Source organism: Diadema antillarum, unplaced genomic scaffold (genome assembly GCF_040938485.1).
Source record: "Diadema antillarum isolate AM-2024a unplaced genomic scaffold, OU_Dant_1.0 seq00000891_RagTag, whole genome shotgun sequence".
Lineage (NCBI taxonomy): Eukaryota > Metazoa > Echinodermata > Echinoidea > Diadematoida > Diadematidae > Diadema > Diadema antillarum.
In genome coordinates, this window is record NW_027271755.1 from 633,913 (window position 1) to 648,842 (window position 14,930).

At 38.8% G+C, this 14,930-nt stretch overlaps 1 protein-coding gene across 1 annotated transcript in view; it reads right to left on the reverse strand.

Moving 5' to 3' along the window:
- Positions 1-227: 227 nt before the first annotated feature.
- The window catches only part of LOC139740947 (uncharacterized), a 32,868-nt gene continuing 18,165 nt past the window's right edge, over positions 228-14,930 (reverse strand). The window contains exons 18-26 of the mRNA XM_071651533.1: positions 13,102-13,209; positions 6,527-6,693; positions 5,684-5,744; positions 4,486-4,554; positions 3,741-3,917; positions 2,761-2,829; positions 2,229-2,348; positions 1,043-1,143; positions 228-399 (exon numbers count right to left, since the gene is read on the reverse strand). Of these exons, the coding sequence (XP_071507634.1) occupies positions 228-399; positions 1,043-1,143; positions 2,229-2,348; positions 2,761-2,829; positions 3,741-3,917; positions 4,486-4,554; positions 5,684-5,744; positions 6,527-6,693; positions 13,102-13,209 (1,044 nt within the window). The remainder of the gene's footprint in view (positions 400-1,042; positions 1,144-2,228; positions 2,349-2,760; positions 2,830-3,740; positions 3,918-4,485; positions 4,555-5,683; positions 5,745-6,526; positions 6,694-13,101; positions 13,210-14,930) is intronic.

Here is a 14,930-nt window from a genome sequence, read left to right on the forward strand (position 1 = left end):
TGCAGTGAACAGAGATATATTTTTGTCACAACGTCACAAATCATAGAAATTCAGATATATTTTCAGACAAGAAAAAAGAAATAAAAAAATACAAGGCTTTTGTCACTAGCTTGCCTCCTTAATTTATAATATATGTCAAAATAGGCCAGATTGTCCTTGGTCCGTAATGTTATAGTCATTTGAAATATTGACCTAAACAAGTTTTGATTGTCGTCTGCTGCTAAATGCTATGCATTCGACTCGTGGTCATTCTCGTTGTCGTGCTCGTTGAAGACGACGTCGTCAGCGAACCCGCTCAGGGCGACGATGTCCTGAACTTTGGTGCTGACGCCCTCTTTGTCAGCGAGACTCTTCAGCAGGTCGCCTTGCTGTTTGACCATCAGCTTCAGAGAGGCCAAGCTGGAGGGAAGATTTGAAGAAAAAAAAGAAATATTTACCCTATATAAATTTAAGTATTTCTAAATTACCATCACAATCATACCGTGGGGAAATTTTCAGCACAAGAACTAATATCTTTGCAAGTCACCTAGTAACCCGGGGAGTTTCTTTTGCCTCCCTCCCCCGCTTTATTAATCAATACTTCTACAAAGTTTCTTTTTTCCTTTTTTTTTCTGTTAGCAACACTGTACTTTATTAGTTTATGATTTTTCGAGATGGAGAAACGCTAGACTAGAAAATCATAGTGTCGGCTCCAAATCAAAACAAAAGTGTCACGATTCTTGCACTGAATGTGCTACAGTGTCTGTAATTTTACGGATATTCTCTAGTTTGGGTAGTAGTACCATTACAGACAGCGTGAGACTTTGATCTTCGAAAGTGCAAATGGGTAGTTTACATCTATAGTGTATTCCTTACCCAAATAATAGGTCTACATTCAAGTTAAAAGTAGGAGGCCTAGTAGTAGAAGTAGTTGTTCCTATTGTTGTAAAAAACAACAACTTCAGACTAAATATCATCTGCAGCTCCCTTCATCGTTGTTTCTCGTTCGAGGAAATCAATGTTCTTGTCTATCACAAAGCCCATCCAACAGTATGATACATACGAGGTTTTTAGACCCTGCATCTCGTCCAATACGTGTTCAGCCGTCCTCGGCTCGGATTTATCGTCCGCCTCCACGAACGCGTCGTCCTCCGCAGGGAAAAACTATATCCCACAAAACAAAGGAGAACGGAGTCAAACATACAGTATATACAGCAAATCTACGCACATGATCGTAGCTTAGAGCAGATGATTCAGAGTAAGGATGTTCATACAATAGCATAAGCGCAAATTGTATCCCGAAGTAAGGCACGTATATCAAATTTGTTTGTGGTAACCCAAGAGCTCCCCTTCCCCACTGCCCAATCTTCGTAAGGATGGCCAGAGCTAGCTCCAACTGCTGAAACTGTCTATAATGTCCCCAGGGTCATTCAGTTTCATATTTCTTATTAATGTTATTGTTATTATTACTGTTATTATTATTATTATTATTATTATTATTATTATTTCATCATGGTGATGATATGACTATTATTTTTAATATTATTTATATTGTCATTATTATTATTATCATTATCATCATCATCATTGTTAATACCACTAATGATAATGATTTTTAAGGATGCAATACGGACCTTTGTAACATATCCAAAGAGAGAAAACAAATAAAACTAAATACATCTCTGTACAAATATTGGGTTTAATATCCTGATGGAAGCGCATGAACGACAGAAAAACATTCTGAAGATTACCACTTTCATACATCAAGCGGTTGCATGCGTTAACAGGTGCAAAAATTGCAGTTATTGGGTGCGCTTGTCCGAACTTATTTGATACATGAATATACCCATTGTAGAAATCTTACAAAATACAATCTCATTTGAGGTTCTGCACAGTGGGTTTACAATTAAATCTGCTTTCAACATGAGCTCCCTTAAATCCCATGGTTTGCCAGGCTATAAAATCTGTCACTTTATTCATTACAAGTAAATTGATTTACAGTTGGATTCAAGCTCAACTTGATTTCATTAAAACGTCATTAAACATTATCCAGTTTTCAATTACCAATACCCACAACAAAGACATATTGATAATTGCATACAAGGTGTCACATTCCGCATTGACTTTTAAAGTGACAATTTTGTTTTGTTGCTGTTGTTTTTACGTGTGCATATCCCTCCCGCAAACGCAAATAATAATAATGATTGGAAAAAAAAGAGCTTATCAGTACACCTTCAAATGAGACTTACGAACGCCATGATTTTGTTGGTTCGCAGTCCTTTTGACACCTTGGTGATGTTCTCCGGCTGGTAGATGATTCGCTGAAGCCACAGTGGGAACTTAGCCTCCAAGTGGTATACATAATCCGACTGCAAGTCGTAGATCAAGTGAAATATGTGTATATTTGCCTTTTTTTATTTAAAAAAGAAATACCACTGGGGATGTATATAAAATATATTGATCTGTGATGAGCTTCTTTATTTTCGCATCGAAAACACCACTAGCCTTTTGCCAAGGCCCTCTCGCTGTATGGTGGTGAGCAAATGGGGGCGAACGAAGCGAGTTCAGCTGAGTGCGACAGCGCGAGGCTCGCTTCGTTCGCCGGTTATAGCCATCATACAGCGAGAGGGCCTGTCAAAAGACTGACACACCACATAATCAAATTTGAACAGGATGAGCCAACATTACGTGTTCTGATGTATTCTACTGCCAAGTTGAAATAGTTATACACAAAACATAATTATTACAGATCAGAATCAGAAGAAAATGAATGCTCATTACCTGAACAGCATTCCTACGAATGAAGGCCTTTTTCTTGATGCCATCAATGTCCCCGACAGCGATACCAATCTTGATTGGAAGAGGAGAGAGTCGAAAATCAGTCGAAATTGTGATTGTTCGTTTATATTGAGAAGAAAATCACTAAATTATTAGCCGTTTGAAGTTTTCTTTCATCTTTTCTGAAACCATATCGTACGATCCAGCTACGCATTTTGAAACTGCCATTTTTTTTTTTTGACAAAGGACATTTCAAAGGTAATCACGAGGCTTAGTTGTGTGAACAAACTTTGGCTTGATCAAAGTAAGATTTAGTCAACCGACAAGTTGAGTTAAGAAGTTGAACAACCATTATTTTGCAATTTTAGTAAAATAAAAACATAAACATGGATTTTACACCTCGCATATGTAGAACGATACGAATAAATACATCTCCCTAATCGATTCCATCATTTAATAATATGTTTATCATATACTTTCCCAGTATTACGTTTCTTTGTTCGATTTATCTTGTTATTTCGCGTTGCAGTTTATTAATTTCATTTTCAGGATCTCAGGCCCCATCTTCATACTACTTCGATATTTATTGAAGGCTAATACATCAGCATAATATTAATTTGTCTCTTCTATGCAGACATTGGCAGAACGGTGCATCATACTCTCGATGTCTGTATAACCTTTAGTACAGTCAAACTAAAGCAAAGACAATGAAGAAAGCAAGCAAGAGAGAAAATACCAATAACACACAAACAAAAAACAAACAAACAAACAAACAAATAAACAAACTGCCAGTAAGTCGTGTGAATTAGAAAACAAATTCGTATACGTCTGATAGGCGTATGCCCTCATCTGTATGCTCATCACGGATACTACATTTGAACCCCTTTCCCACCCCCTCCCATTTCCTTCTCCCTTTCCCTCCCTATCCGCCCCTCCTCCCCATCCCCCCTCCCCACCCCTCTTCCATAACCCCCTCCGCCTACCGTCAGGTTATTAAGCACAATAGGCATGATGAAGAGGAAGATGAAAAAGAGGGCGTAGGCGGACGCCCCGAAAGGTGCGAGGGAGACATCTGGTGCGAAGATGTCGTCCTTGTTCAGCTCTCCCAACATCATGGTGAAGATGCTCATGATGCCACGTTCAGCAGATGAGAAGCGATACTGTGGAGAGCAAAACACAAAGTACAGATAAGATTGATGTTTTGGTTTGTTTCTTTCTTTCTCTCTTTCTTTATGGGTTTAACGTGTTGCTGTTGTTGTTGCTGCTGCTGCTGCTGTTGTTGTTGTTGTTGTTGTTGCTGTTGTTGATGTTGTTGTTGTTGTTGAACACTTTTTTCACATTCGTAAGGGATGTGATTGGGTGGTGAATATATAGTTTCAAAAAAAGGAGTTTGAGTTTGAAGGAGGCCAACGGACTCTTGTTTTTCATCTTTATGACAATATCCATTTGAATTTTCATCTACATTTTTACTTCCAAATTTTCTACCTCACCACTTCTTATTTCCTATTCTTTCTTTCCTTCTTTCTTCTTCTCCTCCTCTCGTCCTCCTCTTCCTTCGTTGGGTTTCTACTTCTTCTTTATTTTGTTCTTCTTCTTTTCAATAAATTAGATGTTATAATCAGTAATAATTGTCCATACACGTAAATCAACGAGAACGGGTGACGCTCTTCTCTACTTTTCCATTTCAAGTATTATCATAGGCAGTAAATACATACAATCTGTACTTACGATTTGCCAGAAGCACATGCCGAATGCATTGGCAAAGGCCGACACGAACATGATGTACACTGACATAGCCTGAACAAAAGAGGGAGACATTGAAATCCTTATTTACGAATATCATGGGGAATCCAGTTTACTAGTAGTACTAAATACGTTGGCCCTATACTTCATTGCGACAGCAGTTCGCGAGTGAACTTAAGATCCAGGTTACTTATACTTCTAGCTTTTTTTCTCAATATGATAGTGATATCTATGTAACAAGCTCGGTGTAACAACTTTGACAAAACAACTCATAAAAAATGAATTCACCCAAAAGAAGATTATGATGATGTTTTTGCAGGTTAGACGCAGATTTGCCTTTTTGGGTCATTAAACAACACACCTTATATCCTACCCTAAAAGCAATTAGCGATTAAGAACAAGCACCTACAGCAGTGTATCATACCGAAGTAAGTAACGCATTCGCATTAACTGCCTAGAAGGGAAAATACCTGCACGTGACAAAATCTAATTAGTATCTGTATAGTTTATTATTAACTATAGTTTACCTACAGTTGTATTTCAGTTTCTTGCACTTTCGTTTTCTCTCTATTTTAGTTCCTTCTTTTCTAATTTTCCTGCACTCTTTGTAGTTGCATAGAGATACTATATACGTCAGTTGTAAGCTCTCGTTTATAAGCTTTTCACCTCCTTTTTCTTCAACCTTTTACGAGGTGATCACATATTACAAGCATGGATTCTTTTCAGTTGTTACCTCCGGTGTTTTTTCCCCGGAATATAAAATTATTATAGTGTGTCTATATAAGGAGGTCTTGATTTTATTGACAATAGACATGCAGTGAATTATTCAAACGCATGTCCAAGTATAATCATCATAATCATACATGTTCTATGTATATTCTGTTGAAAAGAGAAAAAGAAAATGAACTTTGAACTAAATGAATAATATGATACATTATTGTTATGGGGGGTGGGATGGTCATAATCAACAACACTTCTGTGACAGCAGACAATAAAGCTGCATCACGAAGGATTAGGAGCAATCGATGAAGAACTCATGACATTTTATTTCTCGGGCGTCAAGTCTTATCTTCTTTTCTCTTCCGTAACTTTTATACCGACAATCTTTTTCCTCGAACGAATTCATGAATATTGCTTGCATGCTATGTATGAATGAATTGTTACAAAAGGGTTGAAACATTACCTTGATGATTGACATCAGTGTCTCAACAAACATGAGCACGTAGAGACCCGTGGTCTTGAACCTACACAGGAAAAATATACATCTTATTTCAATCTAGTGAAATTATATATATATATATAATATATATATATATATATATATATATATATATATATATATATATATAATATATATATATATATATATATATATATATATATATATATATATTTATATGTATAGATAGATAAATATATCACGCTCTTCATCAACAGCGGCTGCAGCAGTATGATGGAGTTCCAGAAACTGAACAAAAACCTATAGAGGAACGATACAACTGCAAGAGTGAAATATTGCCATACCATGCGGAGACACTATCCCGTTCGAATCAAATTCACACGCAGGCACAAACACACACACACACACACACACACAAAGATAGAAAAGCTCTCGATTATTTTTCTTTTATCTTTATGAAGATTTTCATCAACGTTTTGTTGTGTTCCTTCTTTCGGTGGGGGGGGGGGGGGGCATTTATTATATTTATGTTTATAATACGTCTTCGCAAGTCACATCACAGAGGCGTCTTAATGCGAGACACACAATCATACAGACATGCACATTTACACACACATGCACACAAACATTGTAAACAAACACAAAATACAAACTTTCACAATACATGCACGCATATGCATACACGCACCATAACTATCATGTAGAACACTTACATACACGAAATAATACGGACTTACATATTCATACATACGTCCATCATGCACACATTCGTACATATATAGTTATATACATTTTAGAATATGTACATGCTAAAATACAAATATAGGTACGAGATTCCATGCCTACCCTTTGAAATACATGATGAATTTCATCCAAGAGCTGAAAAGAGCCCAGATACCGGCGTTCCAGTTGTGATTGCAAGGCACCCTACCAGGAGGGAATACAAATATCAGCGCCGAGATCAAAGTTCCCCAGTCTACGAAGTTGCCCAGGTCTGTAAAATACTTCAGTCGCTGTAAGGTGATAGACAGACAACCAAACACGAGTCATTCTAGCTCATGACATGTATTACAAGCATCGTTTATGTCGTAAACGCTGAGCTCTAGCGACAAGTTGAATACTTACAGAGTTACATCGTTGCTGTGGCGGTTTCATTATTATTATTATTATTATTATTTATTCGGCAATTCAATATACAATGTACAATACAAGCTGATATAAAATACAAACAGAAAATCGTAAATACATGATATAAAAATTGTGGTGGTTCCAGGTGCATGCTGCTGGTTGCCAGGGGAGGAAAAGGCAAACTTAATCACCGAGGCTCGAGACCTTCCTCCCCGACCAGTGCATGCACCCAGAATCAGCTATATCAATGTAAAACATATGGAAGAGATAGGACATGTATTCACTGAGATACGGAATGAAACATTTATAACCTTTGACCCTAATTGACATACCCAAAATGGTGTCTGATCAAAAAGTTGTTATTTTATGAATTAATGTATGTGACATGAACTAAGCATGTGCAAAATTTAACGGTGATAGAAACTGTTTTTCTTGAGTTATTGCAAAGAAAGTTGCAGAAAGAAAGAAACATCTCAATACATTGCAGATAAGCTTTAAATTCAACCAAGTTTTTTAACGTAATCCCGACATCGTATGAAAAAAACGAAGGGTACATTCACGATAGTCCAAGATCTCAGCTACAACATATTAAAATCTGAGAGAAATTCATTGAAGCATAAATGAGCTAGTGCTCGAAAAAGATAATCATGTCAATTTTCATTTGCAGAAAAACTGCACTCCCATAGAGATAACACGTCGTAACGAAGATACAGAATGAAGTACATGTATATTTGACCATTGACCCAACTTTGCACAGACATGGTGGCATCTGAGCAAAAAGTGGTTATCTTGTGAAAAGATTCTTATAACATAGTCTTTGCGTGTGCAAAATATGGGAGAAATAAGACATGGATTCACTAAGATACAGAATGAAACATTTATGACCTTTGACCCTAATTTACATACCCAAAATGATGTCCGATCAATAGTTGTTATCTTATAAAATAATGTACGTGACATGAACTAAACATGTGCAAAATTTGGGGGTGATGGGGCTGTTTTTCTTGAGTTATTGCAAAGAAAGTTGCAGAAAAATAAAAACATCTCAGTACATTACAGATAAGCTTTAAATTCAACCAAGTTTTTAACATAATCCCGACATCGTATAAAAAAGGAAGGGTACATTCACGATAGCCCAAAGTCACAGCTACAACATATTAAAATCGGGGAGAAATTCATTGAAGCAGAAGTGAGCTAGTGCATAGTCATATCAATTTTCATTTGCAGAAAAACTGCACTCCCATAGAAATAACACGTCATAACGAAGATACAGAATGAAATATATTTCACCATTGACCCAACTATGCGCAGACATAATGGCATCTGAGCAAAAAGTGGTTATCTTGTGAAAAGATTCTTGTAGCATGGTCTTGCGTGTGCAAAATATGGGAGAGATAGGACATGTATTCACTAAAATACAGGATGAAACATTTATGACCTTTGACCCTAATTTACATACCCAAGATGGTGTCCGATCAAATGGTTATCTTATAAAATAATGTACGTAACATAGACTAAACATGTGCAAAATTTTGGGGTGATAAAAGCTGTTTTTCTTGAGTTATTGCAAAGAAAGTTGCAGAAAGAAAGAAACATCTCAATACATCAAAGATAAGCTTTAATTTCAACCAAGCTTTTTAACGTAATCCCGACATCGTATGAAAAAATGAAGGACACACTCACGATAGCCCAAAGTCTCAGCTACACAAAAATGCTCTGGATTCAAACACATACGCAAATTTGCCATACACACAACAACTATAATGGGATATTGACAAAAACAAAACAACAACAACAAATGTCCTGCACATCCACTCATAGTAATCGTAACAGTCACACATGGCAAATTCTTGGTAAACTGCTAGAACAAAAATAAGATTAAGACAGCAGTTCGAGCCACAACGGTGCATGATTTTGTGTGTGTGTGTGTGTGTGTGTATGTGTGTGTGTGAAACTTGACCGTTACTATGGTGGTAAGGCACTGCTCCATACAGACGAAGAACTTTCACAACAGAGCAGGTTATACATATTCAAAAGATAAAACACATGAGCGAAGTTGGTTTTGCCATGAACAAAAACTGGTCAGAATAAGATCATTACGTAGAGATAATGGCAGGCTGTCCCATAATATCGGGAACATGTAAATAGCAGAGTTTGCCAGCCTCTGGGTGCGAGCTCTCAAATGTTGGAATCTAAGATCGTCTTCACGTCGTGCCACCACGTTAATTGCAGAGGTGACATCATCACACAAAACCAAATTATATAAACTTTTACAAATAAAATTTAACAATAAATATTTACGCCTAGATTGTAAGGTTGGCCAATTTAGCAGGCTAAGACGATCACTGTAAGGCATCTCCTGCCGACGCTGTTTGAGTATCATTCTCGTCGCACGTCGTTGAATGCTTTCAATTCTGTCACTCAGACTACGGTTTACAGGGTACCAAGCAGGTATGCCATACTCCAAAATGGGTAACACAAGGCTTTTATAAAGAGCTAGCTTAGCTGAAGTGACAAGGCCATTCGACAGAGAAGAGATAAGACCCAGCATCCTGTTAGCGCGAGAAATTATGTACGTCACATGAGTGTCCCAGCTAAGCTTTGAATTAAACATTACTCCAAGGTATTTAACTTCAGATACAACTTGGATATGCTGATTGTCAATGGAGTAAGTAGGGATTCCAACATTTTTCCTTTTAACACCAGCAATACGCATGACATTACATTTACGGACACTAAGCACTATTGAGTTAGTTAAACACCATTGTTGAACAGCATCAAGATCACGCTGCAAGATGTCGCAGTCACTGGGAGAACATATGGGTCTGTAAATCACAGCATCGTCGGCAAATAGGGCGCTTTTTGAAGACAAATAAGAGGGCAGGTCATTTATGAACATGTTAAACAAAGTGGGTCCGAGAACACTTCCCTGTGGCACTCCTGAGGTCACTGGAGCCCAGTGAGAGTAGACTCCACGATACATCACTCGCTGCTTACGGCAACACATGAGCGATTTTATCCACAACCACAGATTCCCAGTGATGTTGTACTGCAACGACAGTTTCCTGAGAAGACGATCATGGGGCATTTTGTCGAATGCACGCTTGAAATCTAAAAACAGGGCATCCACCGGACAGGAATGTGGGCCATCCATTGAGTGAAGCCATTCGTTGGTTAGATGTAGCACCTGGGTGACACATGACTTTCCCCGGGTGAAGCCGTGTTGAAGAGGAGTGATCGGGCAATGTAGACCGACGTGTCTGTCAATGGAGTTGACCACCAGTGATTCCAACAGCTTGCTGGCTATTGAAGTCAAGGCTACAGGGCGGTAGTTCTCCGGAGAAGACCTGTCTCCCGCTTTGAATATAGGAGTTATGTGGGCACATTTCCAAGAACTTGGAACGGATCCCAGCCGAAGGGACATGGAAAATATATGATGCAGAATACCACATGAGACAAGGGCCGTTTCCTTCAGCAGAACCGGGTAGAGGCCGTCTGGACCTGGCGCTTTGCTTGGGTTTAGAGATACGAGGCGTTTGTAGACATCACCGACAGTTATCTCCACAGATTCCAGAGGAGGAATCGGACAATGGCATTCAAGAGGAGATGACGGCAAGTCGAGAGAATCGGTAAATGATTGCTGAAAGGATGACAGGAATTGGGCGGCGATGTCTTGTGGCTTAGTGAGCACATGACCATCAATGACAAGAACTGGAGTCGAAGAATTCCTTTTGGATCTAACGAAGGCAAAGAACCTTTTGCGATTGTCAGGAAGGGAAAACAAGTCATTGATATACTGCCAGTAAGATTTTCTAATTTGGTATTTTACTTGGTTACGCACTTCACGAAAGGCCTCCCAGGTGTCCACTGAGTTGTTGACTTTGGCTCTTTTGAAGAGCCTCTGCTTCTTATGAATCAGATGTTTTATCTCTTTAGTGATCCACGGTTTGAACGTATTCGCTCTCCCTTTGGTCCTAGGGATAGAGTCATGAACAGCAGCATGAAAGATGTCCAAGAAATTCTCCCACGAAGTGTTGACGTCATCAGGTTCCATGTATAGACTCCAAGGAATCAACTGCAGGAGGCGGTTAAGATGAGCAAAGTCACCTTTCTTGACCAGAAGAAATTCACGGATGACACTCTTTGGAGCGAGAGACTTAGGGGAGTTGAACTGAAAAAGGACACCATGATGATCACTTGGGACTGGATTAGGACAGGTGGATGTACTAAGGAATAAATCGGGTCTGTTGGTGAAGACATGGTCGATTAATGTACCTGAGGTTGGGTCTTCCCTGGAGGGCCTTGTAATCGCGTCAGTGAGTAGAGTAGCATCTAAGGTGTTCAAAGCAGAGAGCAATTGAGTGGACTCATGAGTGGTAGGATCCTGTAGGTTGACGTTAAGGTCACCTGCGACGATGATGCCATTGAACATGGATGCTGATTGTTGGACGTCGTCAATAAACTCTTGAAAATGGATCCAGAAGTCGGCATTAGCATCAGGTGGACGATATAACGTGATAAGAAGCCATTTTGATTGACCAATAGCTAATTCAATGCAAGTAGACTCCAGGCTACGATGTTCGAGTGCAAGGAGCCGTTTCGGACGAAGGACACAGTTTACGGCAGTGAGAATTCCCCCACCTCCTTTTTTATGAGGTAGATGAAGGTCTTGTCTGTCTCGCCGAAATACCTCAAAATCATCAGGAAACTCAAGTTCACTTGTATCACAAGTATGATTTAACCAACTCTCACAAACACAAAGGATGTCAATGGGGTTACTTGCCAGGTATGCAAGAAGATCAGGCATTTTACGTCGGATGGAGCGGGCATTGAAAAGGAGTCCAGACACAATTCGTTTGCGCTTCTGCGTGTCTTCAGGCCCGGGATTACATTCGATGTCACCCGAAAGAAGCATTGATAGGGGCTGGAAAGCTGTCCTCAGGGTGGATTCCAATGGAAGTGATGCCCCATGGTAGGAGTTGGAATGAATGGCCTGAAATTGAAGAGTGGCTGTTGAGTTGGCGTAATAGTGCACCCTTCTCCCAATATGTCTGCCATGGTGGTATTGAAGTAGTGCAGCAGACTTATGATTAGCACTATGGCACTGCTGTAGACAGGCAAGGGCTATTGACTGGCATGTCAGTATAAAGAAAATGAAGGCAGTCAACTTGAAAACGGCCATTGTGGTAGATTGGTTACAATGGAGACAAACAATTCAAGGCCTCATACGCTTCACTGAGCCTGACCGTGATAGTGACCGTGAATGATGGCTTCCATGTCAACAGATTCATGGCTAACACAGAATGTCCACCAGTTTTGCTTCACCTAAATCATGTGTTTGTCCACCACAAATCTCACCAAAACAGGTCCTGTTGTATCCTGAGAGTTAGTTATAAAGACTGGTGAAATCAAATCCCACAGTTGACCCAAGTAAACACACACAAATCAAAGTTGATTACAACTTTACGATGTGCAGTAATCGATCGCATCATGATCAATGTATTACTAGGTGGAACTTTGAAGATAATCGAATAATCAGTTCAAATGAAATGAAGTTATAATTTTCAACCAAAATTAGGAAATATCTCGAATAAACTATGTAGAGACGATAACCATGTCAAAGGCGTTATTCTACGTGTACAAATCAAGTACTGGAACCTGCAATAAAACAAGCTTGCTCATTTAATACCTTGGGCCCTTTCGTATTTTTGAATTTCTTTGATACCCCAACATTATGGCTACCATGTGCCACTAATCATTTTGCCCACTGAATTTAGATTATTCTCAGTGGGAGTATTCAGTCTTAGGCATTGTATATATATATGCAATTTAATGATCGAGTGATATCGAAACATGAAAAACAGATACGAAACTGATGGGATGTAACACTGCGGATTACTTTCCTATGTCCCCCCCCCCCCCATAGTGATATTGGCCACAGTCGTAGCCTCAAATTGGATGAAGTGATGACGTCATAAGAAACCTCAACCGTTTTCTAATCGCATGCACAAAACTCTTCATTAGATTAACCAAGGAGGTACTAGGTACCTCCTTGGATTAACTCTTTTGACATGAGCTCATGTGGAAGAATATTGGTTTTATGTCCTTCAAATTAGATTGTTTGACAAACTAGTAACTCTTTGGTATTACACGTGTAAAGGGAGGTGGTAGTAGCAACTATAGCCCTACTTAAATGAGCACTGAATTGATCAGCGTTTAAGTAGAAGGAAAAGGAAAGGTTTACTGCTTTCCGAGAATACGAACAGGACAAGGGAAGATAATCCGGTACTCACCACCACGTACATTTCGACCAGCTCCCCAAGGATGATGGACATGCAATAGGCTAGTATGCCGTAAGCCAGGTAAGCAGTGGTCGGGTTCACGTAGTAAAATCCATCACTCTGTAAAATTCATTGGTGCACAAATTGTGGAGAGCGATCGTGACTGTGCATTCTTACAAGAAATTTTCCCAAAACTTTGTAGTGAATGATGAGATCATTAAAAACACAGCAGTGGAATTTTGAAGAAATTCTGACAATCTGTGTAAAAGTGTATTATGAAGACTTTCTCTTATATCGTATGCCTGTCAAAACTCTAAATGTGAAATGTGACGCAAGACAGGTTTCACGGGTTCGAGCTCATGTATTTATGGCAAACACACAATTGCTCGATCTTGAATTAGTATACATTCAGGCAAATAATATTATCTTCCAAGATTTCTAACGGAGTTTTGTCAGCTTACATAAATAGCATATCTATCCACTAAAATGTTAGACCTGATGATGAATTTTATTCTTTCAATAAGATTTCCGTCCAACATTCATTACAGTTACCGTGAATTCTTTGTAACTCACCTTATTGAATGTTGTTTGTAATTTGTCTGAATGTGAACGCTACATCCATCTTTGCTTGTTTCTTATTTGCTTTGCATTGTTTCGCCAAGTCGTTAGCTGTTGACAATGTTAAATGATTCTCATCTTACTGGAAGAAGAAAGTTAGGACAGCATTAGAAAAGGCTTTGCCAAAGGGTAATCTCGCGAACATAAGTCAAAATTGATATAACGTATTTTGACGATTTTTTTGTTTCGAAAGCCGCAACAGGCAAGATTTTTTTTTTACCTTGTCACAGAGGCGAAAACTGGTGATTTTCGGAGGCAGCTTATGTATCATCGAATAGTGAGAAAGAAGTTAAGAAACAAACGTACAAACAGACACAATAAATAATATAATTCGAAAACTTAACATTTATCTATGCCTTTATTGTCAGCCAATCCTTTTTGGCATATGCATGTGTCATTTTATTGAATTTCGTGTTTATTTTAATATCGGTGGTGCTGAATTTGGTTATATTTCAGACACTGTGTGTACATGATGATCTGTTGGAACCTGGAAATGTTGATATTATTCGTCTCTGGTCTGTATCTATAATAATATGTGTCTGTCTTGCAGCTCTATGCATAAGAATACACATACAAGCGTAACTTAATACCACAATACTGTATACGCTGTAATTAAGTCACGGACATTTTCGCGAGATGTTTTTTACGCGAATTGACACCGAGGCCTTCAAAGGTGTTCTATTACCTTAGCGCATGGTGACATTTTCGCGCGTTGTCTAATAGACCAGTTCGTAATTTCACTTTGTGCATGAGCAGAAAAAGGTCATTGGTACCAAAAGACATTCTGGTTTATTAATTCACTGAGATGAGCATCTGTGATGTGATGATTATTCATGTGATCCTTATCTAAATAGTGCTTGCCAGCACATCCACCTGACAGCAAGCCTGGTATTTGGCAATATCAAAAGAATAAGGTTGTTATTGCATTCCATACAAAACAATGAATTAGATGCCTGCTAAAGTGTCAACTGACGGACTTTTCTGGTCTTCTAGTCTAAACACAATTTCATGCTCTGTTTGAACACGAATTCCATAAATTGTTATGTCAGGCAAGCTATGCATTACACCGCTTTGAAAACGAGTGAAGCGCCTAACCAACTGAGAAAAAAGAAAGGTCATTTGTACCAAGGTGTACATGAGCTAATTACGAACTGGCTTAATTCGCGGTCCAACTGTGATTCGCGAAAATTAAACCCTCGCCAAAATTAACAGCTTATGTATCG